Source organism: Fringilla coelebs (assembly GCF_963513975.1).
Source record: "Fringilla coelebs genome assembly, chromosome: 4".
NCBI classification, from domain to species: Eukaryota; Metazoa; Chordata; class Aves; order Passeriformes; family Fringillidae; genus Fringilla; species Fringilla coelebs.
Window position 1 is genome coordinate 25,728,318 of NC_140032.1, and position 25,557 is coordinate 25,753,874.

The 25,557-nt window shown below is 38.7% G+C and overlaps 1 protein-coding gene across 1 annotated transcript in view; it reads right to left on the bottom strand.

Moving 5' to 3' along the window:
• The window catches only part of GABRA4 (gamma-aminobutyric acid type A receptor subunit alpha4), a gene marked incomplete at both ends in the record, with an annotated part of 36,085 nt that extends 11,200 nt beyond the window's left edge, over positions 1-24,885 (bottom strand). Inside the window, 8 exons of the mRNA XM_084204306.1 lie at positions 6,591-6,850; positions 9,191-9,343; positions 10,721-10,864; positions 12,592-12,674; positions 12,777-12,997; positions 15,428-15,495; positions 24,572-24,690; positions 24,803-24,885. Of these exons, the coding sequence (XP_084060432.1) occupies positions 6,591-6,850; positions 9,191-9,343; positions 10,721-10,864; positions 12,592-12,674; positions 12,777-12,997; positions 15,428-15,495; positions 24,572-24,690; positions 24,803-24,885 (1,131 nt within the window). The remainder of the gene's footprint in view (positions 1-6,590; positions 6,851-9,190; positions 9,344-10,720; positions 10,865-12,591; positions 12,675-12,776; positions 12,998-15,427; positions 15,496-24,571; positions 24,691-24,802) is intronic.
• Positions 24,886-25,557: the final 672 nt, after the last annotated feature.

Genomic DNA, 25,557 nt, shown 5'->3' on the forward strand with positions numbered 1-25,557 from the left:
TATCCTCACTGTAACTGAATTCTGGAATTCAATGGAGTTTACAGTCAAGTTGGGTCACAATCTAGACACAAATCCCATACTAATTTGCCTACTTCCATTAATTACCCTGCTCACTTTGCAGTAGAGAAATTTCTCTACTTATATTATAAATTCATTCTACAACGCAAGCATGTAAAAGGTAGAGTAGTATCAGGCTGTTGAAGAAAGTTGAAGAAAGACAATTTTTTTTAATGTAGCACTTTAATTTGTGCTATTTTAAAAGAAATATTATGTGAAATATTAAAAAAAAATCTATTTTAGGTCTCTCATTTATGGCCAAGTCATATTGTTTGAGCCCATTTTTAGCTTTATACATTATGAATAGCGCCAGTTGATCAGTAGAACTGGCTAAGTCTAGTGAACCAAGTAAAAAAATAAAAACAAACAAAAAATCCAAAAAAAAGAGCCAAACCAAAAACCTAAACAAAAAAACAAAACAAAACAAAACAAAAAAAAAAACATACTACCAAAATCAATAGCAAAAAAGCCCCAAATGAACCCACAACACCCAACCTGCCAAGGAAAAAAAAAAAAACCAAACAAAAAGAAAACCAAAAAACAAAGCAGCAAAACAACAGAAGGCAAATAAAATCAAGGAAGCATAAAAAGCCCCACAAAACATTTTACCTGAGCATCACAGCTAACAAAATATTTCAAGAACCATTTCGGATTTATCTTCAGGTATCCAAAAATTGATACTTCTCACTAAGTCACTGCAACCTTCTCCCAGGTGATTAATGTCTCCTACCTCTCAAGCAGCATTCAGTACAAAATGTGCCAGTTGTTTATGACCTGCACCCACTCTTATCCTATTTAAACTTGATGCTTGCAAATCTTGACTGTAAATCATCAACAATAAAAATACTGACTAATGAAATTAGAGCAGCAGAAAACTGTTGACATGTCAAAGAAATTGTTCACAGGCACAGCAGCTTCCATTTGTATGGTCCTATACTTATATTTAGATGAACTCTGTGCATTTCTCAAGCCTGACTTCCTGCATTAGGATCTGAGTTTTAAATGCCACTGCCCTAAAAAACCCAAACCATAACGCCCTAGGCAGTGGAGAAGTAGTAAAGCAGAAAAAAATGGTCATTATATTTAAAAACGGAAATGATGTCCTAACTGCAGGACTGTTTAAAGTCACACAAAGGAGACAGGCTGTGCATCCACATAAGGAGTCCAGTAACCAGACCTGTGGTCCGAGCATTGCCATCAAGACCAAGCTGCCCTTCAAATACCTCAGTTCATATACCAGGCAGGAGGGTTTAGCTCCACTTCACTATTGCTGGAACAAAGGAAGCTATTATTCCACTACTCCAAAGAAGGAGCAAAGTAAGTGGTACTACTCTAGGTCTGGTGAGGTTTTTGTGCCTCTCCATTATGTCTGTGTATTCAAATAGAGGTTTTGGTCCAGAGGCTAAAATTTTCAGTTTCACTTACAGTGAAACTTTAGACACAAGAGTGTATCTGCTGACATTAATCAACTTCAGGGATAAACAACAACAACAACAAATGGCACGCTAAAAAAAGAAGTATCCTACCTATAGTTTCAAGATTGTATGCAGCCCATCAGAATAATTTATCAAGCCCAATCCTTGTCCTGTAAGCCAGGAGTTTGGGGAACAGAGCTGGCCACCAGCCAGATTAATTGCTCTAGATGTCTGTTCACCAAGGGCTGCCAAATGATTTCCACTTTTCTCCTACCCCACCACATAACTTGAGCTGTGCCCATAAATGACTAAAAGATAAGTGTTTCATACCAGGAAAAATACATCTGAATCACACAAAAGCAGTATGCAGGTTGTCCATATGACAACATTTCTCATAAACTTGTGAGGTGGATTCCAGTCACAAAGCACCCAAGCAAGGAGAGGAGTGTGTGCCTGCATGGCAGTGAACAGCCTGACCCCCAAGTTCCCCCATTAGATGCTACAGGACTTGCTAAGGACAAGATGACATTTAACTGTCTTCAGAAAACAGGAAGAAAAATTGAGTTACAACCTACTTGTGGCTGAGTTTGAAGAAATAATTCCATTCAAAGGGGTTTTTTTTGAGTCTGACCTGATTTTTCCCAAGTTTCACACTCTTTTAACAAACAGCTGAGGTTGAAGCTCATGTTACCACTGTTTAGGAGTCTATTTTTTGAAGACTACTTTTCAGTAGCATTCTTCATCTCCAAAACTGGGTAGGTCTTTAAAAATAAACTTCATAGGAATACAGTGAAAAGCAAATAGTACAGAAGCATAAAAATAGACTCAGGAGTCCAATAACAAACTATAAATCATTCATTTCCATCACACATTGACTTGCAACAATATTTCTGCTTATACTAACAAAAGCAGTTCAGAACATTTAGGGATAGATTCATTCCTTCTAAACAGAAAGCATTTTAACTTGCTCCCAAAACAAAGAAATCAGAGGCAACCAAGGTTTAAGCTACCTCTCTTGGGTTAGACGTATTTCAGTGCTATCCTGCTGTGCCTGACAGAAAGTCTGTCCAAATCCCTCGTCAACTCAAGCCAGACCTCAAAAAAGCTTGGGTCCTACCCCTGGGATGTCTTCTGCAGACCTGCACTCCTCCTCATTAAAACACATTAAGTTTGTATCAAGAAGTTAAAGACAAGAAGAAAGAGTTGAAATAGGGTAGGCAGGGGAAGGAGTATTAAAAAAAAAAAATATTGAAGATTACCATGGCTAAACTCAAATTGTCATGGCTAAACTCAAATCAAGTGATAAAGAAACACAAACTGCATCTGCAGCTATTGCAGGCTTGCTCCTCCTACCCTCAGCCCAGTAAATTAGCTTGATGCCAGGATTTTTTTCTTGGAATTAATATACAGTTCAGACTTAGCTAGCCTCTGAACTGCATTTAATGCTTATTTTAATCAATTTATTAATCAGAAACACCCATCACATGGCTCCAAAAAAGTAAATATAATTACATAAGACAGTGACTTAGAAAAACAGATAGCCCACGTTTTCTACAGTAAAGATTTATTGGTTCTAGTGAAGAAATATATAACATGAAGTAAAATATTTTGATCATAATGATAAATGATAGGAGTTGCCTTTGATCCAAGACAACTATATAGGTTGTTTTGACCGAAAAGAGAAAAATAACTCACCATTAAAAATTCTAATTAGCATGAGTAATATATTAATTGATTCAATACAGAAAACCCACATTAATTCTATGGTAAGAAATTGGTCAAAGATATGAAAAAGGGAAAAAAGGATTGTGAAAAAAGGACTTCAAATAATGTACAATTTATCTTTGTTTTATCAAAGTTTGCTATTAATATGCCTAATTTCTAATATAATCAGATAGAAAAATCTTCATATTCTACAGCTAATCTAGGTTCACAGCCCAACTTGCTCCCTCATAGAATCCTTCAAGGACAATCCCACCATGTTACTTGAGGAAAAACAAAAAATCAAATGTGTGAAACCATCCAGTTAATAATACAGAATCAATAGCCCACAAAACAAAACCCTTATTTAAAAGTATAATGCCACCACGTTTGTTTTCCTTAACAACCTCAACTGCTAAGTAATTTTTCAGGGTAAAAATGGGTGGCACCTCAATTGCAAAAAAAGTGGGCAGAGTCACCTGTATGCCATTTCAAGGTAGGCTAAAGGATAGGGCTAATAGGCTTAAGGCAGGGATCTCCCCTCCCAGTTAGTAGAAGATCCAAAGCCCATTGCAAATGGTGACAAATTCAACAGAAAGAACTGTAAGGATTAGGTATTCAGGCATCTTCTTTCCCAATAAGCATACAGTTCCTTTCTGGGCTAAGTGATTTTTTTTACTTTTAGGAGACTGGAAAATTTAGTGTTATAGGCAAAGTCTATTTGAAAAAAAGTTCAGGTTTAATATACAACTTTTTCTTGAGCTCTGGCAAATGTACTCCTACTAACAGAATTTCTACCACAGCAGTGCTGGCACAGCACAGATTTTTTAAAAATACTACTAATACTAAATACTATCATTTACCTATTGAGAAAAAATGTGCAGATTTACATTAAGAGACACTGCTTACAAATTACATGCTACAGTCCAGCCGTTGTCCGGGATTCTTTGTGCACCACAAACTCACCACCAATCTCAGTACCAAGGAAACTGAGAATTCATTACCAGCACTGACTAGACAGTATTTGTGCAAAACAAAAAGTCAGATTCATCATAAGTAATAAAGAAATAATTCAATAATAACAATATAATGATAAAAGATTAAATAATATAATACATAAAAATAAGGGATTTTTTAAAAAAATCTAGATTAGTCCTTATAAGCAAAATACAGCAAGGAGTACTTTACATGTCAGGTTGGAAAGCAGGGTGTAACATCCACGTAAGGTTCTAGAGAATTAGATCCTAGCTTCTGTTTTGCACAGTGGGAGACCAGAAGTAATCTTCCAGTCATAGAAAGAATTGCAGTAACAGTAGTTAAGCCTTTATTAACTGTAGCTGTGGGTTCACCTTGTACAACTGCCTTGGGAGAGCAAAGTCTCAAATCTTAGTATAGGCAGAATTAAGGAGAAACCCTTGAAAAAAAAATAACAGTTCAAGGTACAATCAACACTATCACTCACATATTCATAACATTAATGTGTAACCCCTTGAGTAGATTGCTCCCTTGAGTGCTTTCAAAATCTCCCAATCGTGAGAACGCTTCCACGTTTATCCCAGCAGTATTAATTAAGCAGTAGAACAGAACTCCTCACATCTCATTTTATCTATCTTTCAAGTTGAAAGAAGATGTGTGTTCTGTTGCTGCTGTTTCTGCTGTTTTCTTAAAAAGAAATAATAGCAATAGTAATAATAAGAAGAACAATAGGAAAGAAAAAAAAAGAGAGAAAGAGGAATTTCTCCAAAATGTATAAATGGCTAAGTATTACACACTACTAACTTAAAGCAATTGCATCCATGAATCAAAAGAGTTCTTTGAAGCCTCCATGAGAATGTTTTATTAAGCTACCTGAGTAAACAACTGTTTTCCTATTGTTTAACATAAAATCTAATAAATAAACCTAAGATTAAACTGTTCTTAAGTAATTTATTTTCCTAGGTACCCAAATAAAACCTACCACCAAAAGCAGTATTTACTTTCACTCCTCAGGAGCAGCCAAAATACTCTACTAAACTTCATGCTGCACAGTCAAGAAGCTTAGCATAAGCTCATAGCACTAATGCCTCTGTGTACAAGGTGAACTACGTGCTACTATAAACATATTTCTTGGTTCCTGTCTCTTACCAGCAGGAGTGACAAATAACAAACTCTTCAGGAGCATATCTATCCTTTTAAGCAGAAATGAGAGCTAACATAACAACACAGCCAGGAGATTGAAAACATTATCTACAGTAGGAGAGCAAAGAAGAGGAAGAAAAATGGAAGTGGGTGGACAGCAGCTGCTCAGCGATAGAAAATGGAAGGGGTGGGAAGGCAAAAATGAGAAGATGAATAGGGAAGGAGACAAACGAGATGTGAAAAGAGACAGAAGACAAAATTAACAAGAGTTAGTCTAAAACAGCACTTCTTAAATCCTGGCTCAGCCAAAGGAAATTACAAAGTCAGCCTGACAGGAAGAGTAAGTAAATCACAATGCTGCTGTCAGCGTCTCACTTCTTGAGTGGTGTTGCCAAGAGCCAGTCACGGCTGGGAAGTACTGGCCCACGGCGTGGCTGGGACAGGTGCTGCAATGGCTTTGTTAGCTAAATGTCTCATGAACATCTGCTTCAGAGAGTAAGCACCATTTATTGGGAATGGGAAAAGAGAGGAAAGGGTAATCACAAGCGAGCCCAACTGGAAATGAGATTGAGCCCTTATTAGCTAGTCCGCAACTAAAACAGCTCCCCCACAACTCACACTGAATCCAAAGCATTAGGAAAGCAGACAAGCATTTTGTTAAAGAGAGCCACAAAAACTTATCAGGAATTGAGGTGAACTACAGTGCAAAGATACAGAAATTACATTAAAATAACATCTGTGGTAGGCAAAAATTTCCATGCAACATTCTTCAAAAATTCCTGAAATTGTAACAGATAAAAAAAGAAAAATCTTGGTAGGCAACACATGCAAGGCAAGGAGAACTGTGATGTTTAGGGAAGTGCTCCAAGGTACAGCTGCAATGCTTCAACATATTTTAATTCATTAAAGACACTAGCCACATTGGATAACTTGATGCCCTTATAAACTGCAATATCTTGGCCTGTATAATCAGTCCATTCAGAATCAATGTGAAAAAGGAAACTGAGTTTCCTCCAGATACCCATCCTAACTGACCTTCACCAAAACACAAACATAGAAGAGACTGCACTTATGGATGGACATAATTGCCACCTCGCCCCTGAGTTTATTCAATAACACAAATAAGAATTAAATAATTTTACAGGATTTTTAATTGAATACATTATATTATTATCCTTCCATTAATCTGATGTACAACACATCATTAGCTCCAAGGGAGCCTGGGAGGAAGCTAAAGGCCAATTTTTACTGAGAAACTACCAAAAATACAGAAAATGTTTGCGTAAGCTGGAAACATACCGTGAATGTCTCTTCTGTACTTCTTTTCCTTTGTACTGGAGCAACTGGAAATTCAAGAAGGGACTTGACCGTCTTCCTTTTGGCTTTTTCCATTTGAATGTTAGTAAAGTAGTTGACAGCAGCAAACTCAATCAGAGCAGAGAACACAAAGGCAAAGCAAACCGCTATGAACCAGTCCATGGCAGTAGCATAGGATACTTTTGGCAGTGAATGTCTTGCGCTGATGCTCAGTGTCGTCATTGTCAACACTGTGGTTATTCCTTCAAAAAAATAAAGCAAAAGAACTGTTGAATCAAAGCAAAACAAAGCAAGAACTGGCAAGCTCCTTCCAACAAAGACTTTTAAACCACATATGAATCGTTCTCTGCTGCTTGTGAATACTGCATTAGATTTAAGTCATGGCAACCATCACATATCCATGAGCAGCTAAGTCCAAAAACAGCCTACCAGTTTTTAAAGGAGGCACAGAAAGCCATGACTTCAGCAGATCATCTACAGCTCACATGAAGAAAACACAGAAGCCTTCATTTTATATGTTTTTCACATCAAGTTCAGTAGAGTTTTTTAAGTCATAACTTTGTCAAGTTATTTTCTAAACATTTCAGTAAGATTTAAGTTGTTAAATTGGGGAGCACTCCTCAGACTGCAACAAAAACATGACCTCTATAAATGGTTCTGAATGCCCCCTATTATTCTGCATCTGTGCCTCTGATCACACTTGTAACCCAGGAAACATTAAGTCATGACAAATTGTTTTGGTGCTAAGGAAGAATATTATGCTAAAAGCTCTGTAAGTTAAGAAACCTTCAGGTTTTTTTACAGCCTTCTGCTACTAGTCAGCCAATGAAATTTAATTAGATTTTCATCTTCTGAAAGAACAACTTTAATTAAAATGTGTGAAGCATGAACACTGAAGATGGCCATCAAAAGATGGTCACTTCATGGTAGTACTTCAAATGCAAACACATGCTGCATAAAACACAAATGAATGGGGTCATTTTTTCTTTTTTCATCCAAAATATCCCATATCACAGAAATGTAAAACCCCAAGTATGTATGAACACTGCATAAATCCCAGCATGATGACCTCAGTGATGAGTGACTACAGAAAGAGATGTCCTTACTCTTATGAAAAGAACACTGTACCCATTCTACTTCAAGATGCACTTCTTATGCTCAGAAGAATTTAAACTCATTAGGATTATGTTTTTCAACAGATTTCTCACATCCCTATTTGCTAAATGATGGTATTCCATCAAGGTAATATAATAAAAAAAGTTTCACCTACACACTGCCATACAGAGAAATGCTCACAATGGAATCAGTCCTTCCTTCTAAAGAAGAAAAATGAAAAAAGAGTAATAGCAAGGTCATGACAGCTCAAAGGATTTCCCAGAGTTTTTAGGAGGACAAAAAATACAGATGCAAGCTCACAAAACCTTCTTCAGTGGGAAGGTGTTGAAAACCACACCGCTGAAAATGTTTAAGTCTGAGGAAAAAAAAAATCATGGAAAGTTGGTTGGTCGGGTTTTGTTTCTTTCCCTGGAGGAGGCCCATCTCTGTTTAGCCCTATCCTTTCTAAGGACCTGAGTGGACCTTTGTCCACTTCAAGCAAAAACTTAGTGCGAATTGTTTCTAAAAACATTTGTTTAATAGATGTAAAAATAGGGCAAAGGGAAATAAATGACCAAACATTAACCAAAAATGAGGAGGTAGTAATATTAGTTTACTGACAGTCTTTATCAGATTTTTCTCTATTAAATCATTCTTCTGCAAGGCTTGGAGCTGCCACTACAACTGTCCCTAATACTCTTGCCAGCATCTAGCAGTCTATAGAGAGGCTTGTAGTAGAACATTCTCCTCCTGCTTTAGGCGGCTTTTAAAATGTTTTTATCCTATTTCTTTGGTAGGAAACATATTTCCATTTAGATTCTTGCACTTTGTCTTCCACAGAAGATTTTCTGTTATTTTCACTGTGCCACCTCCTTCAAGCTGTATTTTGAAAAGATCAATTTTAATATCTTGTGATCATTTTGCTTTTGTAATTCATTTTCATGATGGCAGTGGCAGAAAGAAAAGCACTAAATATGAAATTACAGCAACAGAATCTAAGCCTTATTCATAGCAAGTTTCCACGGTTGGCACAGATACCTCATAACAAGACATTGGAACATCTCACACACTCCAAAGCAATTTACCTTACGAGTATTCTCTAAACCTTGAGTTCAAGTATTTTCACTACTATCCACTGGAGGATAAACCTGATCTGGATGTAGACTAAGGACTTGAGAGTATTACTCAGAGACAGGTCTTTCCAGTTTGGTCCCTCAAGCAGGTGGAATCCCTAGAGCTGAGCAGCCATTTGCTACAGGTTACCATGCCACCCTTCTGCTTATATATTCCAAGTTTCTCTTCAGAGTCCAAGGATTCCCTCAACAACATTCTTCATGCATCAATAGCAAGATTCCCTCTGAATTTAAATTATTCCCTTGTTTCTGCAATAGCATGGAGTACACCCCAAGGCACTGAAAAGGCCTATTCTAGAGAGAATTATTAAAAGAGGAAGTATAAGAAAAAGTTTTAAAAAAGGAAATAATTACCAAATACAGTTCTAGCAGGAACTGATTCCTTATTTATCCAAAATGAAACTTGAGAGAGGATCACGGTCATAATGCATGGGATGTAGGTCTGAATCATAAAATAACCCATTTTCCGTCTGAGATGGAAATAAACTGTCATAACAATATATTCACCTAAAAAATAAAAAAGAAAATATTTTTATATGTATAAAATTTGGGGTTCAGACTCTCAAGTAGGATTGTTTAAGGTGATGCTATTCATATAACTGAACATGTACAGAACGATATTTTCTCAGAACAAGAATGAAAGAAGGTTTGTTTAAAAGTCCCAGAAAGAGTAGGTCCTTACAAGGAAGTTGATATCAAAAATGCTATAATACAACTAATACTGAATTTCATTTTACAGTATAAGCATGATTTTAAAAATCCTTTTGGTAGGTGTTGAAGAAGAGAATCCAACAACACAATTTATCCACCTACCACAGTATCTGTAACATTGTGGTACCTACCTGGTGAATAAAAAATTAAGAACAATGATACACATCAAATGTTATGCAAGCATCTCAACTTTTTGCTAGATTTATAAGTCAGTCCCACTATGAGAGTGAAAAAAATGTAACAATCATTGAGAATAATTTAAAATACTCTAAATTTATCTAGAATGTTATTATTTATATCCAGCAAACAGACCAAAGAAGCACTTTTACCATGAACACAATGAACTGTCTACATAAAACACTACAGAATGAGCCTTTTGGGACAGCAAGGAATTTTTTTTATTAACTTTTATTATAATCTATATGCTGAGAAGTAAATTCCTAGTGAATTGATTGCAAAATGCCATTTTATCTTTGAGTAAAACATCCGTAGAGCAATACATCAAATATATTTGCTTTATTGGTTTCATTTTGACTATCTCACAACACCCAAACCTGCTGATGCTTAGAAAATGATTCCAAATTTTAAAAATATTTTGGGAATATGCTTGTTTATCACCACACTGCTCATCAGTGATACTTCACTCATTTTGGATGCCTGTAGTTGCCATTTGCCTTATTTCTTACAGCACAAATCAGCAGAAGTATCTATTGTGACTAACGTATTTGTGCCTACCCTTATCTGGCTAGAGGGTTTTAATGGTTTTAATAACCCATTCTGTATGCTGTACTTCTATCCTGAGCTGTTTGCACCACCAAACAAAGGAAGTCTTTTGCACATAATGTGGATACAGTGCTGAGAAATTACTTCCTCACCCAGGCATCCTCTTGACTCTTCAAACTGCATTTTAAGCAGTGATTAAATGCTCATTTTGTCCCTTGGAGTAATGATCTCATCCTAGCTTTCTGAAAGACTGTCGCAATCTACTGTAATGAATCTGCAAATGTAAATCTCAAGGACAGAAACCTAATTCAGATTTACACTCTCAGCCCTTAATACGTACCCTATGACATTCAGTAAAATAAAACTTACAGGAAGAAAAAGAAAAAAGGCTTTGGGCAATGTTACAGGTTATTTTTACCTCACGTTGATTTTTACTGACGAGATTCCTACCTGTAATAGATTTTATCGTTTCAGAGGATACCGTATGCCCAAGCAGGTCATACTGAACTAAACTGGAAGACTCCTCAGGAACTTCCACTGACTTCTCAGGTCCTTTTGTCCAGGTATAAATCATTTCGCTCTTTGGATAAGCATCTACAACACAGCATCAGTTGGCATAAATAGGAAACTTTTTCTCATGCCTTACTAAGAACCAAAGCCAAACCTACTGAAACCAAACAGTAAAACAGACATGAACTTCAGAAGATACCCATCATGTTAAGTTACCCCCAAAAAGCCACCCTTGGAGTAGAATAAATAAGAGCTGAGGTTATAGGTCAAGCATCACACATAAATTCACTTCACATATGAATGTGAAGACTAAACATAAATCCCTTATGGATCAGCCCTTACTGGGCATGCAAAGTTTATCTTTATTTTAGCAATTTCTAAAATTTTACTATTAAAATATACTAATCTAAAAAAGAAAAGAGTATGTACAAGGAGGATATATTTTGAAGATTGGGTGCATGTTACTTTACAAAAAGGATAATTATATTAAAAATGGCAACATTTTAAACTTCTGTTTAAAATATTTGCCAGTAAACTGTAGGTCAGTAAAGAATCACAATGGCCCCAAAATAAGCACACACAAAGAAACATTTTACATTTAATGCAAAAGACATGTCTTAGGGCTAGCATTCAATCCCTACACAGTCCAAACTCCTGTTAAAATTGAATCAAATCAGTCTTACATTTGAAACAGCTACACATGATTTCGAGTTTCACTGCGGGAAATATCAGACTAGTGTTCAGCAATTCCTGCTGAGTGGTGATTCTGTCTGAAGAGCTGTTCCTGTGAACGAGCCCCCACTATCAGAGCACCCCTACCATACAGCTGATACCAAAGACAAATCTTGCAGCACCTGGTCTCCACTGATGAAAAATTGTATCAGAGCTGTGTCTTTCATGCCCCCGTTCAGGTTGACTATCCAGCTGTACAAGCTAAATTTACGCAATAGAAAATCTCTGAAGGTTCTCCAGCAATTTCTGACCTCAGAGCTCTGGGGTCAAGGAGAACAGATTAATGTCCAGCCATTGGAGGGTCTAAAGCAGAGAAGTCAGTGACCAAGAAGGCTTAAAAGAATAACAAGATAATTAATGGAGTGCACCAACCATTTCCAGGGGGTCGCAGAGGTCTCTGCTTTGGATTCACATCAGGGAATGACAGCTACCCTCCCTAGTGTTTTATGCAGAAATCCCAAACTGTTCCTCTATCCAAAATTTGGATCTTTTTCAAAAACCTGCATCTGACTTCAAAGCAGGAAAGTCATCTGCACTAAAATTTTTCTCACCAGTTAAAAAGTTATTTATTTAGTCTAAACTTGCCATGCAGACTCCTCTTACAGGCCAGCAGACAGACAATTACAACTTGACATCAAATCTCTGCACATAGCCTTCACCTCTTTCTTAGGATGCCAGTGTGCTTCCACCACCTGTAGAGAAAGTCAGCTAACCTGCTTCCCTACATGTCTTTTATCTGGCTGTTTAAAGGTAAGTTTGTCTTCTTCAAGAACCTCTGACTTCACTGAATATCCAATTCCTCCCCAGGAACCAAGAAAAAATACGTCTTTTAAGCAACTGTGTGTCCAGAATAGTGGGGTTTAACATAATAGCTGAATCACCGCCTGCTTTTTAGTTCTCTGGGTTTAATTTTTGAGGTCCTAAATTGAAGTCCTGAGGAAATTAACAGGAGTTTTGTCTGCATAGAGATTGCATATCAAGACATAACTCTATAAATTCATAAAGTCTAGTAATTGCTCAAAATTTAATTCTACTATTTAAATTCTGTAGTTACAAGAAATTTGATAATTGCAACTTACAACTCCCAAATTTGAGAGGACAAGCATGACCATCCATGGGAAAATCCACTAATCTCATGGGACACTCTGCACTTATTGTAAGCCTATAATGGAACAAATTAAATAGTCTCCGGTTGCCATTTTGTCTAGGCAGTATAACTTTTGCATACAGTAATTGTAAGAAGTCAAACAAACACATTAGATACCTCATTGTGTACAGGATGGTGCCATTTCTCATTATTCTGAAGAGTTTATTTGGGGCTGTCATATTATGTGCAACGGACTTTTTCCCATTCCTGAAGAAAGTATCAGGAGTCCATACCTTCGAAACCATCAAGTTGTTAAGTCTTAAAATTTCAATAGGGCCATCATATTTTAATCTTTTATCTACCCATGTCTGACGAAAGAAGACATCCATTGTATATTCCTGTATTAAATTGCAGAAAAACAAAGATCACATTTGCATGTGAGTTTCCTGTAAAAGAAGAAATCCCTCAGGAGCAAAGAAATCATTAGAGAAGAAAATCCTAAGTCCACTACAAAAACATCTTTCCACCAATTAAAGTGTCTTGTGTGTTTCTTAATAGCTTAATTTCTTACATTAGTCATATCAATAAACTGCTACACGTTTAATCATTAAGGAATAATTAAACTAATTAAGTTGCAGGAAGCAGGCAACTGAATTTGAAGCCAAGCATATAACTGGAAACAAAATTATCTCTGACAAGAATTGTCAACAGATTTTTAAAGAAAATAAATCCATAGATTGGCTGCTGCTGGCTAAATTGAAAATACCAGGACAAATGATTAGTTCCACTTTAAAGTTAGAAAAGAAAATCTAACTTCATCTCATGAAAAGTAAGCTTTTAACTGAGGAAAGCTGTCTTTTGCATGCCCACAAAACAGGGATAATAAATTATATAGAGATTTGCATATGTGTCTACATTTTTTTTTAAAGTATGTTACTATCCCATTAACTTCCTCAGAAAAGCCACTCAGATGCTCCAAAAAAACCCATGCAAACAACTGCAAAACAGCATAGGCACATCATGAGAAACCATAGTTGAATGAATGGATGGAAGAATGCATTTCTCATCTCAGGAAACTAAAGCATTTCACAAAAAAACTACCAAGTGGCAATGAAAAAGGTCACATGGAAGGCTTTAAGTCCTTTCTAACTTACAGTTTTGATTTTGTTGTTAAGCCAAACAATGTTTTCTGACTAGATTTCAAATTATACTGCATAATGTCTCCACTGAAATTACTTGTAAGGTTGTATCTATTTGCATTGTCAGGGAGGCATGAGTACTAGTGTAATGCATTTTAGGATTATTTGTCTTCTTTTCTATGACTGAATCCTCCACTATGATTTATAGTTAATCCATGAGAAGTGTCTCCTCTAGTGTCATTTCTTGCTGGCAACTTCATAGATCATAAGTAGCAGTTTCTGGTATTAGCTTCTACCTGACAGATTTTGTAATATAAGATTTCAACCATTTTCATTAAATGAAAATCATTCATAAAATGAAAATGGGTACAAAAGCAACTAAAAAGACATTCTGACCATCCCCTGTACTGAGACCATAGCAGACATCACTGTTGCAGCAAGTTTTATGAGTGCAGCCACATTCAGATTACATTGGGTCACTAATGGATACATTAACTGAAGAGTATTCCAGAAACAATTCCTGCATCCCTAATTAGCCTCCTAAATCATCCTTAATGAAGAAAGGGGAAATAAACTCTCCTTTCGCAAGTTCCTTACCCATCTTCAGTCCATGCTCTCACTTCTGCCTAGATAAATGCTCCAATATAACTAATAACTTCCCATGAAAATGGAGCCTGAGAGATGCCATGCAGCCCTCACCACAGATTTGAGGCACTTACTTCTACATTTCCTTGGGACCACATTCCTGTACCCCTTGTCACTCTGATAAGCATCATCTTGCACATGATAACCAACAAAGGGGTAAGATGCATTTCAACCTGAGAGTGCTGTCACAACTGTAGCTCTTGAAAAAATACCTTGCTATCACATACTTTTCCACATAACAGAATTAAATCAGATGCAACACAACGTGAACAACAGCACTATACGGGAAGAAAATTACTACCCTGAAACTGCTTTTTCTATGAAGAAGTTCAGTTTAACACATACGGCTGCATTTTTTCCATGGGATTTCTTGATTATGTTATAAAAAGATCAACTGCTGTATGATTTAAGGGTGTATCACTGTATTTTAGAAGTTGATGAGAGTTTTGCTGGATTTGACCTTGAAATCAAAAGCCATTCAGCCACAAATAACAGAACATGCAAATGTAATATTTCTCCTCTGTTACTATTTCATGCGTGTCACTTGGACGTTTAATTTCTGCATATACTTGTGAAAACTCCTATCAGACAAACATTGCTGAAATTGATGCTTAAACGAGCACAGAGATCAGCAAAGGGCATTCATCTGAAATGAAAATGTCAACAAGTATTTTTGAAGTGATGTCATTACTATTCACCTGAGAATAACACAAGTTTCAGAAATGAAAAGCAATTTCAAAGGTATTACACATTTTCCCCACAGCAGACTTACTTAGACACTCCCTGCAAGGCTGGATTCTGCCTCTGTGCCGTGAAAATCTGTTTTAAATCCCATGAAGTGAATTTCTTAAGCCAGCCAAAACCCACTGAAAGTGTGACCAGAATCAGGCCTTATGTATCTAATTATAACCTGTAAATTAAGCTGTTACTAATCTTGCCTAATTTGCATGATTGACAGAACAGTACAGATGAAGCATCCACTCCTACTGCAGCTAATGGTTTCTCAGAACCAGGAAATGGCATTTTAATCCCAGAAATACATACCATTTCTACATCAGAAACAGGTCCAAAACTGGTGACATATATATCTGTTTTGACTTCAGTAACAGGACCTAATGTATGAAAAGGAAGTGAGCAAGAAAATTTGAATTTTGCAGGTCAACAATTCCCATAAATGATCCTGGTGTGTGAACAGTTACCGCTTTCAGGGTTCTGTGGACGAGCAAGAGCAAAATGCAAACAAAGGTCAATTCAGATAAGTCTCAAATAAGAAGCGCTGTTCAATTACCTTTACCACATAAGTAAATCAAAAGCAGCATTTCCGTGCAAATCCCCATTCAGTAAACCAATGTTGACTCAAGCGCTAAGAAAACTGATGCCAAAAAATTAAAAGGCTCACTAAAAACACCATTCTACTTCACAACAAGCACTGAATCCCAGCAATCCACTTTCTTCAAAGCATTTATTACCAATATTTCGACCTACTGGCAATAACTGGGCGACAGACATTAGCATGCCATGTACCAAGTAATTTAGTATTGCAGACTCAAGAACTGCATCCATTTCCTGAGATGTACTTAAGTGCTTTAATTCTAATATCCAAAATAAAAGTTGGAGGTCTAAGTACCTTTGAGGGTTTGAACCAAGATCCACATTCTGCTACAATGCCTGTCTTGAAAGAACCAATGATACTTAGGACACTCCCAAAAACAGTGCACTGAACAGAGGTTTTGCACTCTCACAGCTGCCTACAGCAAATCGACCACCAGAGAAAGCAGTTTCATTTTAATGTATTATTTCCTTTACTACCTTGAAATCTTAAATGGGCATTTGCTCTTCAGTACACTCTACATTTCCCCTTAAACCAAAGAAAACACACACTAATTTCATTGGGATTTAGGTCTCTTCCTAATGTAGTAGTCTAGAAAGCTGATAATCATTATCAACCATTATGATGATTTTGTGATCAAAGCACTAGCTAACAGTTTAATTCAGGTAATTAACTAACATTGTAAGTTTAAAAAACAAATCTACTGAAGGTCTTACCAAACAGTATCTGCTTGAAAAAATGTGCATCACCTACAAATTTACAAATTCTAAATCCCTACAACTCAAATTACTAAAAAGGATAAGTGGCTCAAGTCTAATAAATCAGGTTTTATCATAATATTTGCAATCTAAAAATGAAAGAAGGAAAGACTCCACAAAGTTAGCAGCAGAAGAATGTCCCACTTGAAAAGAAAAAAAAGCTAAAAAAAATCAATCTTCACAGATGTCACTTTGAATCAAATGGTAAAAGATAAAAAAAGAAGTAAGCAATGGGAAAACAGGGAAATTGAAGTTCCTGCACCTAGAACAAGTCTCAAGCTGTGAACAAAAAGTAAAAGAGAACCATGTAAAATTGCTTTACTATAGAATTTGCCAATTATTTAGAGAAAAAAAGCTAAGAATTTTTCATCTAAATGTCAAAAAGATTACTTTACTGGAAGCTAACTTTCACAGAAGGGCATTTTTTCAAAATAACTCTAAAGAAATTCCACTGTTCAACACTTGGTAGCTCAGAGGTCCCTGGAAAGTTGTATTGTTTGGCATGTCTGTCTCAAAGAGGCTTTTAAGAAGCAACCTCCAAGTTCCAGTTTACACCTTTTCATACCATGCCATTTGTTTTGCAATGGGTTGCTCCCTAAACATGGAAGCTGCTCCCTTTTCTGCAAATAACAAAGTGTTCATCAGTCAGGGAAATCCATGAGGGTTTAGATCACTGATTTTACTACCAACATAGTCCAATGATATTTCCTGAATATATTGATTTCTGGAGAGCAGAAGAGCTCCAAGAGATTAGGAGTGAAAACATTTATCTACAGTGCTAGAATATAGGAGAGAAAAGCCCAGCCATACTTGCATGTAGAAATAGAAGAGATTCAATCCCCATTGAAATCCCATAAGCATGCTTTAAAAATTTATCCAGGATTGATTTATATACACAGACATTTATTTCATTTATCTTGAAATATTTCTGCAATCACTTCTATAGAAGTGAAAAATTCATTTTCCCACATAGCTTTAATAAGAAAATACAGGAAATTAGTCTTTGTTACTCAATAATAAGAGAATACTGAATACTGCACTCAGTTCCTGAAGGAATCCCTTTCAGAAACTGAGTTCAATATTCAGTACTCCCTTTTTACTGAGTAACAGAGAGAAGTGCCTGAATTCCTTTCAGGAACTGCTTTACCTGTTAGTCCTAAGAAACTAAATAGGAATAGTCCTTAAATAAACCCCAGACCTTTAAGTGTTTTTCCTCTGATGGTATAGTCTTTACAGAACACTGTAATTTTACAACCATACCAAATTGAGCAAAGGGACAGATTTTCCTACAGGCATGAGCTGCTTCTCCTCAGCCATTGATTTCTTTCATTTTATTAAATGATTAGCTTCATGGGCAATAAGAATTGCAACTTTGTTTTTTGGAGTTTCTCAGAAAGAAGAGGAAAGCTAAGATCAAGAAGCTAATCTCCAAATCAGCAAGCCTACAAGTTAATGCTATTTAGGAACACTATAGAAGCAACACAAGACTAAAACTATGTTTGAGGTCACTCTCCAGTAACTGCTATTCTGCCCTCAAATATTTATTAGCATGACCCATGAGAAAGAAGGAAGCAGGAACTCTCAGACAGTTACGAGGCCACAAAATAATGTTTACTTTTGGTTGCTTGCCCAACGCGATGGCAGAAGAGTGACAAAGCAGATGTGAAAATCACATTTTATTCCACTAGAAAATGGCAGATGAATGCGGATCTAGAGATACTTTAAACATCATAACAGTTATCCAGTTAGTACAGACATACAAATCCTTGATTTGCAGCCAAAACCTTGGCCAAACAGTTCAGTGTCTGGTAGGAGCAAAGACAGTGAAGCTGATTATCTCCTTAATGCTTTCTCTCCAATTGCAGCCCTTTCATGCTCCACATCTTCCACCTACACTGGCCTTAACCGTTGTGAAATGACAAATCTTGGATTTTCTAGCACATCCCAGCACTTAATGCCAACCCAGGAGTATCTATGGCGACACCAATACCTACCTCTTATTCTTCTTGTTCTAGAAGAAAACATAGTTGGTAACAATAGCGGGGGTATAAATAGTGAGTCATGCTGCTGCCTCTTTTTTAAACTATTATTAATCGTGGGAATTCCTGTCAACGAGGAGGTGATCTGTAGTCACCTAACCTACTTTTACTGGTGATTTAAGCAGCCCTCCAAAACGAATGTGTTGCACCACTTAATCAACTCAGGCTCTGCAAGCAGAAGATCCTATTAGAATCCTTAACGCTCTATTACTGGCAATAAAAGGCAGTGAGTTGTAAGAAGGCCAATTAACTTTAAATATGACCATTTGGGCTCACCCCTCAATGGATCATCACAAAGTATCTATCCACCATAAATCTTCAGGAATGCTGAAGAACTATTTATATCATACTGGTGTGTATTTTTATGTCAATGAAATAGGAGGAGAGTCCTACACACTGCAGTGGGAACAGTTACGTCTGAATCACTGCTTGCAAGATAATATACTTTAAAGAAGCTCAGGCAAGATTAAAAGCAACCCCTGCAAAAAGCCAGAATAGTTCAGTGTTATAGATGTTACATGTGGGCTGAAGAAGTGATGCCAGGCCCTAACCCTGGGAAGAGGAACACAAGAGAGCTCTCCCATGCATTTTATTCCAACATATGGGTTGAACTGCAGCACAGCTCCCAGTGAAAGACTTCGGGCTCCATTATCCCTGCGTCTCCATAGGCAACTGTCACTGCAGAGATCCCTGCTGTATGTAAACACTCAAAGCCTCCACAAGCTTTCTGTATATTGCAAATTTTGCCATCAAGGGTCCCACAACTAATTGGAAACATTAGCAAACAAGCCCGTACAAAGGTTTCAACATACAAAGTGCAGTTATGCGGTGCAGTTATTGGTGCTATTATGAGATCAATCCCAGGATATTTAAACCACAGAAAATCATATTACATCAGTTCCTACAGCTACATTAAAAAAAAAAAAAGTAGTTGCTACAGATTTTTTTTTAAATATAACTACGTGTGAAAGACTTGGTTTTTTCTCATTCCAAGTTCTTGCTGCCTGAATAGGGTTGACATTTTTTAAGGGAGGAAAAAAAAGAAAAAAAACCCCATCATATGAAATATGTTCCCTTGTTTCATTCTATCAGAAAGAACAGCTAAGGTCACCTGCTATATGTAAGAATTCTGCTCAGAAGCCAGAACTAGGTACGACATTTTTAAAAAATTAATGCAGAATTCAAACACACGGGCTACATTCTCTACCAAAAGACAACACAACAAACACAGCAGCTCACAATAACCTTTGTCTCTATGTATGTTCATCCATCAGTATGTCTGAACTTGAAAGGGGAAAAGTATACCTCCAGAAATTAGGAGATTACTGTTTCTTTGCCTATTTATCAACAAAACATCTCTGCTGAGCCAGCCAGTAAGCCTGATACTGGTGCCAGTTTTCATGATGTGGACACCTGTCTACTAAGAACTGGACTAAGAATATCAGCTAATTTTATACAGATCACTGAACAACAGACAGATGGTAATGACTTCAAGCATTACTAACGGAGGCCAAATTCAAATCTGTCACCTACAGGTATCTAACACCATATCCTGTTAAGCTTTGAGTCATCAAATTTCACCAGCTGAGAAAGAATGGACAACTGCCGGGAAAAAAAAATGACCCACTTCCCTTTTCAATGCTCACTTCAAGTCCATTCGCAATCTAAATAGTAAAAATAAATGATAATATCTATTATGCTGAGCAATGGAACATTTAAGGTATGCCTGAGTTCCTAGTAAGAGCAAATAATCATGCAGATATTTTTATTTTCTCTAAAAAGAGAAAATTGCCTTTGCACTTCAAATGTATTCTGTGTTTATTTTCTGACTAAAGTCCTGCATAGACAGGAAATGAAACTCTTCAGAAATGCTGTTCATCAGCTGAACAACACACAGACTAAAGGGGCACAGAATCCTTCTCCTACCCTTCCTAGGGGAGACAATGGCCAATATAGTTAATTCTACCAAGTACTCAGCTGCACTACTGAGCTGCACTCAGTCACAAGATCATGAGAAAGAACACAAAAGGAGGAAGAAAAGAAAAAGGGAAATGGATGAACACAGTCCTATTCCTTCTATTCAGGAGTCAGCAGTAGTTCTGGCAATTTCCAAAGAAAAAGCCACAGAGTGACCAACACCAGTAGTTGATAGTGAGACTCAAAACTTATGCCAGGTTCTACCTCACACAAATTAACAGAACTCAGGAAGGGAGAGGGCTCCATCTTTCACCAACTGATGGGCAGCCACACCACAACACATCAGCAACAGGCAATGCCACAGCTTGTGGTCAGTGGATTTCACAGCCAACCTGAGAGCCTTGGGCAGGAGGCAAGTCACACACCACTTTCTTTCTTGGCTCTGGCCATACAATTGGCCATTAAAAGCATGATGCCAGAGATCAGATGCTGTCTGAAAGGCATAATTCATTTAAATTAGCAGATACACAGCAGCACACAGCCTTGTCACCCTCATCAGCTTCAGTCTCCTTATTCCTTCCTACATCTCTAAGTCCAGGTTTAAGTGTGATTAGTTACTGTATCATGAAAATTTCAAAGACACCAGTACATTTTTTAAAGTTACATCTAATACAGGTTTGAATCAGCTCTTGCAGACCCTTGCTAATGTCAAGAATCACTCAAGTAAAGTCAGAAACCATGCAAGGGTTTAAAATGGCAAATCTGGCCCAGGCTTTTTACTTCAAGTGAATAAGGCTCCTTTCAAAGACTTTGGACTTCTATTGTCAGTTTGAAACTAATGACCAGAAAATAAGGTGATTTTCAGAGAAAATACAGCTTCTGAAATTTTCATGTAATGCACAAAATTTTAAAAGCAGATGAAAACTATAGACAGGGTTTAGCTAGAAATGCTTCTACTTCAAACTTTTACGGCTGAATCAAAATAGTACCCTGGTAGTACGCTTGAAGTTTTCCAGCAGATGATGATTTTAATTAATGACACTACAAGCAGCTTCTGTAAAAACACTGATTTTATAGAGTGGTTTTGACCACAAAACCTACTTGGATTATAAATTGCATGCAAAAATTCAGGATAAGGATATAACAGGTCATTCAGTGTAGGAATGAACTAACTTCACTTCCATCACACTATTTTCAAACATCATACAGCATTACTTTACTCATTAGTCCCTAAATACCTTCCATCTACTCAAATTCAAGACTCTTATGCATTTAAAGTCTTCCTGACAGCAGTTGCAGGGTTTTTTCCTTTCCTACATGAAACTGCCCATTCTGCTTTATTTCCTTCAATTTCTAGGTGACATTTCTTTGCCACTCTCTTTAGATTCTCCCCCTGCCTCAACTTCATGAGAACTTTCACATAAATGATCTTTAGTAACCTTTTTAATAAACCCTTCTGGTTTTGTTTTTCACACTACCAAGCCTCACAGTGCCTAGGAAGGTGACAGCAACTTTTAAAGTCTATTAAATTCATTTAATAAAGTGAACTTATGCATTGACACCTTGAATTATAACTACCACCCAGAGAAGCTTCCAAATACTCCACTGGGGTTCACAACTCTCCTGGGAGAGTTTGTAAGCATGCTGAGGCAATTTGACTTCTCCTCTAAAACTACCAAAAATTGTGCAAATTAATGATAGTATGGAGAATATTGATCCAGTCGTAGGAAATTTCCAAAATCAAATATTTTCTACTTTGCTCTGCATGTCAATTATCTTCATGTATTTTTGTTTGTGGTAATGCTGTAACATGCCAGCAAAATTCAGAATTTGGCTACCTCCCTGAGTCTGATTTTAAACATAATTTGTGCCAGAATTAGAAATATTTTCATCTATTTGAAGTTTAAAATCAGCATCAGTTAGTCCTCTGTGAGGCCTTTTGTTCTTAAAATAAAACCTTTGTTTCATCTCAGGCCCTGTGAAAACTAGATGGTGAATCAGCTTCAAGAAGAAAACAAAAATAAGTATTCTGCTGTTCATCAGAAGGTGAAGTAGCTTTAACATTACCAAAACACACTGTACTTTCCATCTCTGAATATTCCCATCCCATCTGACATTTTGTTTGCAATGCTATCAACTAGTGAGTGACCCACTTTAAAGCTACAAATTCCACTTCTGATAAAGATTAATCAGGAAAAAGCACCAAAATATAGGTAAAAGTTGATTTTTATATTCTCTATTTCAATAAATAGTCTGTAGTTATTACTCTGAGCAATGTCAAAAAGTGAAATCTGATCAATTACAGAAATTTCTTTCTTTTGTGGTTTGGTTTTTTTTATCCAAAGTTGTTCTTCTCAAATCAGGGGTAGATAATTTTCACTTTAAGGACCTAGGGAGGCAAGCATCATTTTTAAAACCAAAGCATTTTCCCCCCATTTCTTACTAAGAAGTTAAAAGCTCAAAGATGAGTAGTTAAATGTTAACACAGAGATGGTTATGAGGAAGGAAGAAGCAAAATAATATCCATTTTGTGAAACATTGGCCCAGAGGTGTTTTCCCCAGGCTGAAATCTGAGTTTCTGCCTCCCTCTCTCATTTACTTCAATATTCCCAACGTGGAAGTTCAAGAAGATGCAACGAACTTTTTCTCCTTGACTGCGTTTTGCTGAAAGTCTTCCACAATTACAGGGGAAAAATACCTACTCTTGCAAAACATCCTGCAAAGGACAACTGTATTAAAATAAAAATCACCATATATTACATATTTAGTAGTTGTTTAATTTTGGAAATCTGATAATGCTCATAAAGCATCTTTGCTAGATGACTAATTAGTTGGCATTCAACCTAAAATGATGCCAAACTTAGCACATCTCTTGTACGCGTGCAGAAGTGTCTGTAACCTCTCCACAAAGACTAAATTGCAAAAGACTATCAGTTCCCAATGACTCCTCCGGGTGTTAATAAATTTAGCTTCCTTCTCACTTGATGTGTAAGCTAACTTAAGAAGGCCTCATTTATTCCACACACTCAGAATAATAAGAGTGGTCCATGGGTGCCAGGTGCTGTCCTTTAACAATCACAGTCATGCATGTGAGAGCACTGCATATGGCATGTGGGGAATGTGCTGGCATACATGTCAGTGGGGATGGATCACATGTATGGAGAAGGTACTTTCAGAGGAGGAAGAAAGTATTTTGCAACATAAACCTACGCAAGGATCTCATTCAATCCTGTATTGGAAGAAGCCTATAAAAACCTCGTTACAGCTTTGAGAATCATGAAAAGATCTGTAGCATTTTTTATAAATATTTAAATATTATTTTTACTTTCAAATTTTTAATACCTTCATTCCAGATTACAAAATAAACTTTTATTTTGCCTGGATCTTAATGATTTTTGGTTTCAAGACCCTAAACAAAAACACCAAAATCATAAAGAAGAGCAAGTCTGGCTGCTTCTTCAGCATCACAAAACTGCATCTTAACAGCCCAGGGAAAGGAAGAGGCCCAAAACCCTCACACGCAGAGCACAGGTGAAGGCAAATTTAAAACCCCGCCACGTCTAATTTTTAGACAGCAATTCAGTCTACTACCTCTACATCAAACCTGGAATTTCAACAACTGCGGTAAAGAACTGGCACCTGAGCTCTGATTTTCCCCAACTAGGGGAACAGAATCCATCCGACCTAACCTCCTAGACTGGTAAAAGTACACTTGTTTCTATTAGGACCCCATCGTGGCATTTACGGGTCAAAACCTGCCAAGAACGAGAAGACTCTGGGCGTTAGACAGGTCACTCCGTCCCCACCAAGCCAACGCACGCCGGCTTCAGTGCTTATTTTTTCCTCCAGCGCAGCAGCAGCCGCCCGAGCCCGGGATGTGGGCAGAGCAGCAAAGCGGGGGCTGAGCCCGGGACCGCCCCAGCGGGGCCCCCGCGGCCGGGGATGCGCAGCACCCCCCGGGCTTTCGGGCCAGGCGCTGCCTCGCTGCCGGCCCCTCCCGGAGGCTTCGGACCCCGGAGCACGGAGTGGGGACACACCCCCGCGTTTTCGGTCAGCACCGGGTCGGTCCGAGCGGTGAGCGCCGCGTCCCCCGCCCCAGCCCAGCGACCCCCCGCCCGCCGCCGGCACCGCGCCGCCACCGTACCCCCAAATCCCGGTCGCAGCCGGTTGTCATAGCCATCCAGGAGGCTGTTCAGGATGCTGGTAAAATTCTCCGGCCACAATTTCTCCTCTTTTTTGATCTGCCCTGGCGGCCCGGTGAGACTGCGAGGCAAAGAGGGAGCGGGGTGAGCGGAGCCGCCGGGAGCCCGCGGGGAGCAGCGGCACCGGACCGGCCGCCCGGGTCCCCCGGCGCCGCCGCCGCCGGGCTACTCACCAGGTCGCCAGGCACAGGCAGTGCAGGAGGGCGATGGAGAGACCCGAGGACATGGCGATGGCTGGCTCCTTGGCAGAAACCATCTTTGCATGCCATACTTCACGCCTGGGCACGTTAAACGCCTTGTCCGGGGCGGGGAGGGGGACGCGGGGCCCGGCGGGGGGGCGGCGGCCCCCGGCGGTCCCACATGCGCGGCGCCCCGGTTGCCAAGCGCCCGGCACGGGCGGAGGAGCGGCGAGCGAGTTTCCCCGCACCGTTAACTCTCTCGGGGCAACAGGCGCCGGTCCCCGCCGCTCCCCCCGCTCCCGCCCCCGCCCCGCCCCGCCCGCGGCCCCGCGCTCCGCCCCGCGCTCCCCTCCCGGCCCGGCCGGCGGCCGCCGCTGCCACCGGTGGCGGTGCGGAGGCGGGGTGACAGTGCGGGAACGGCGGCCGGGGGCGTCGCGGGGGTGACCGCGCTGGCGGAGCCTCCGCTCGTCCCGATCGCCTCTGCTCCCCGCGAGGGGAACAAAACCGAGAGCGGGGGCGGGCGGGGGCGAATAATTCCCCAGCGAGGAGGGCTTGAGAGCAGGAGGGTCTCTCCGTTCCGGTAGGAGAGGAGCTGGCAGGGGAGAGGTACGAAGAGGAGGTGAAGGAAAGCTTTGACTTCAAGGTTAAAACAGAGCGCGCCCAAAACAGATGGAAGCGAGTGGGTTATCCCAGGTTTCTAAAAGCAAAAAAAAGCCGGAATAAGGGAATCGTTTTACATTATATCTGAT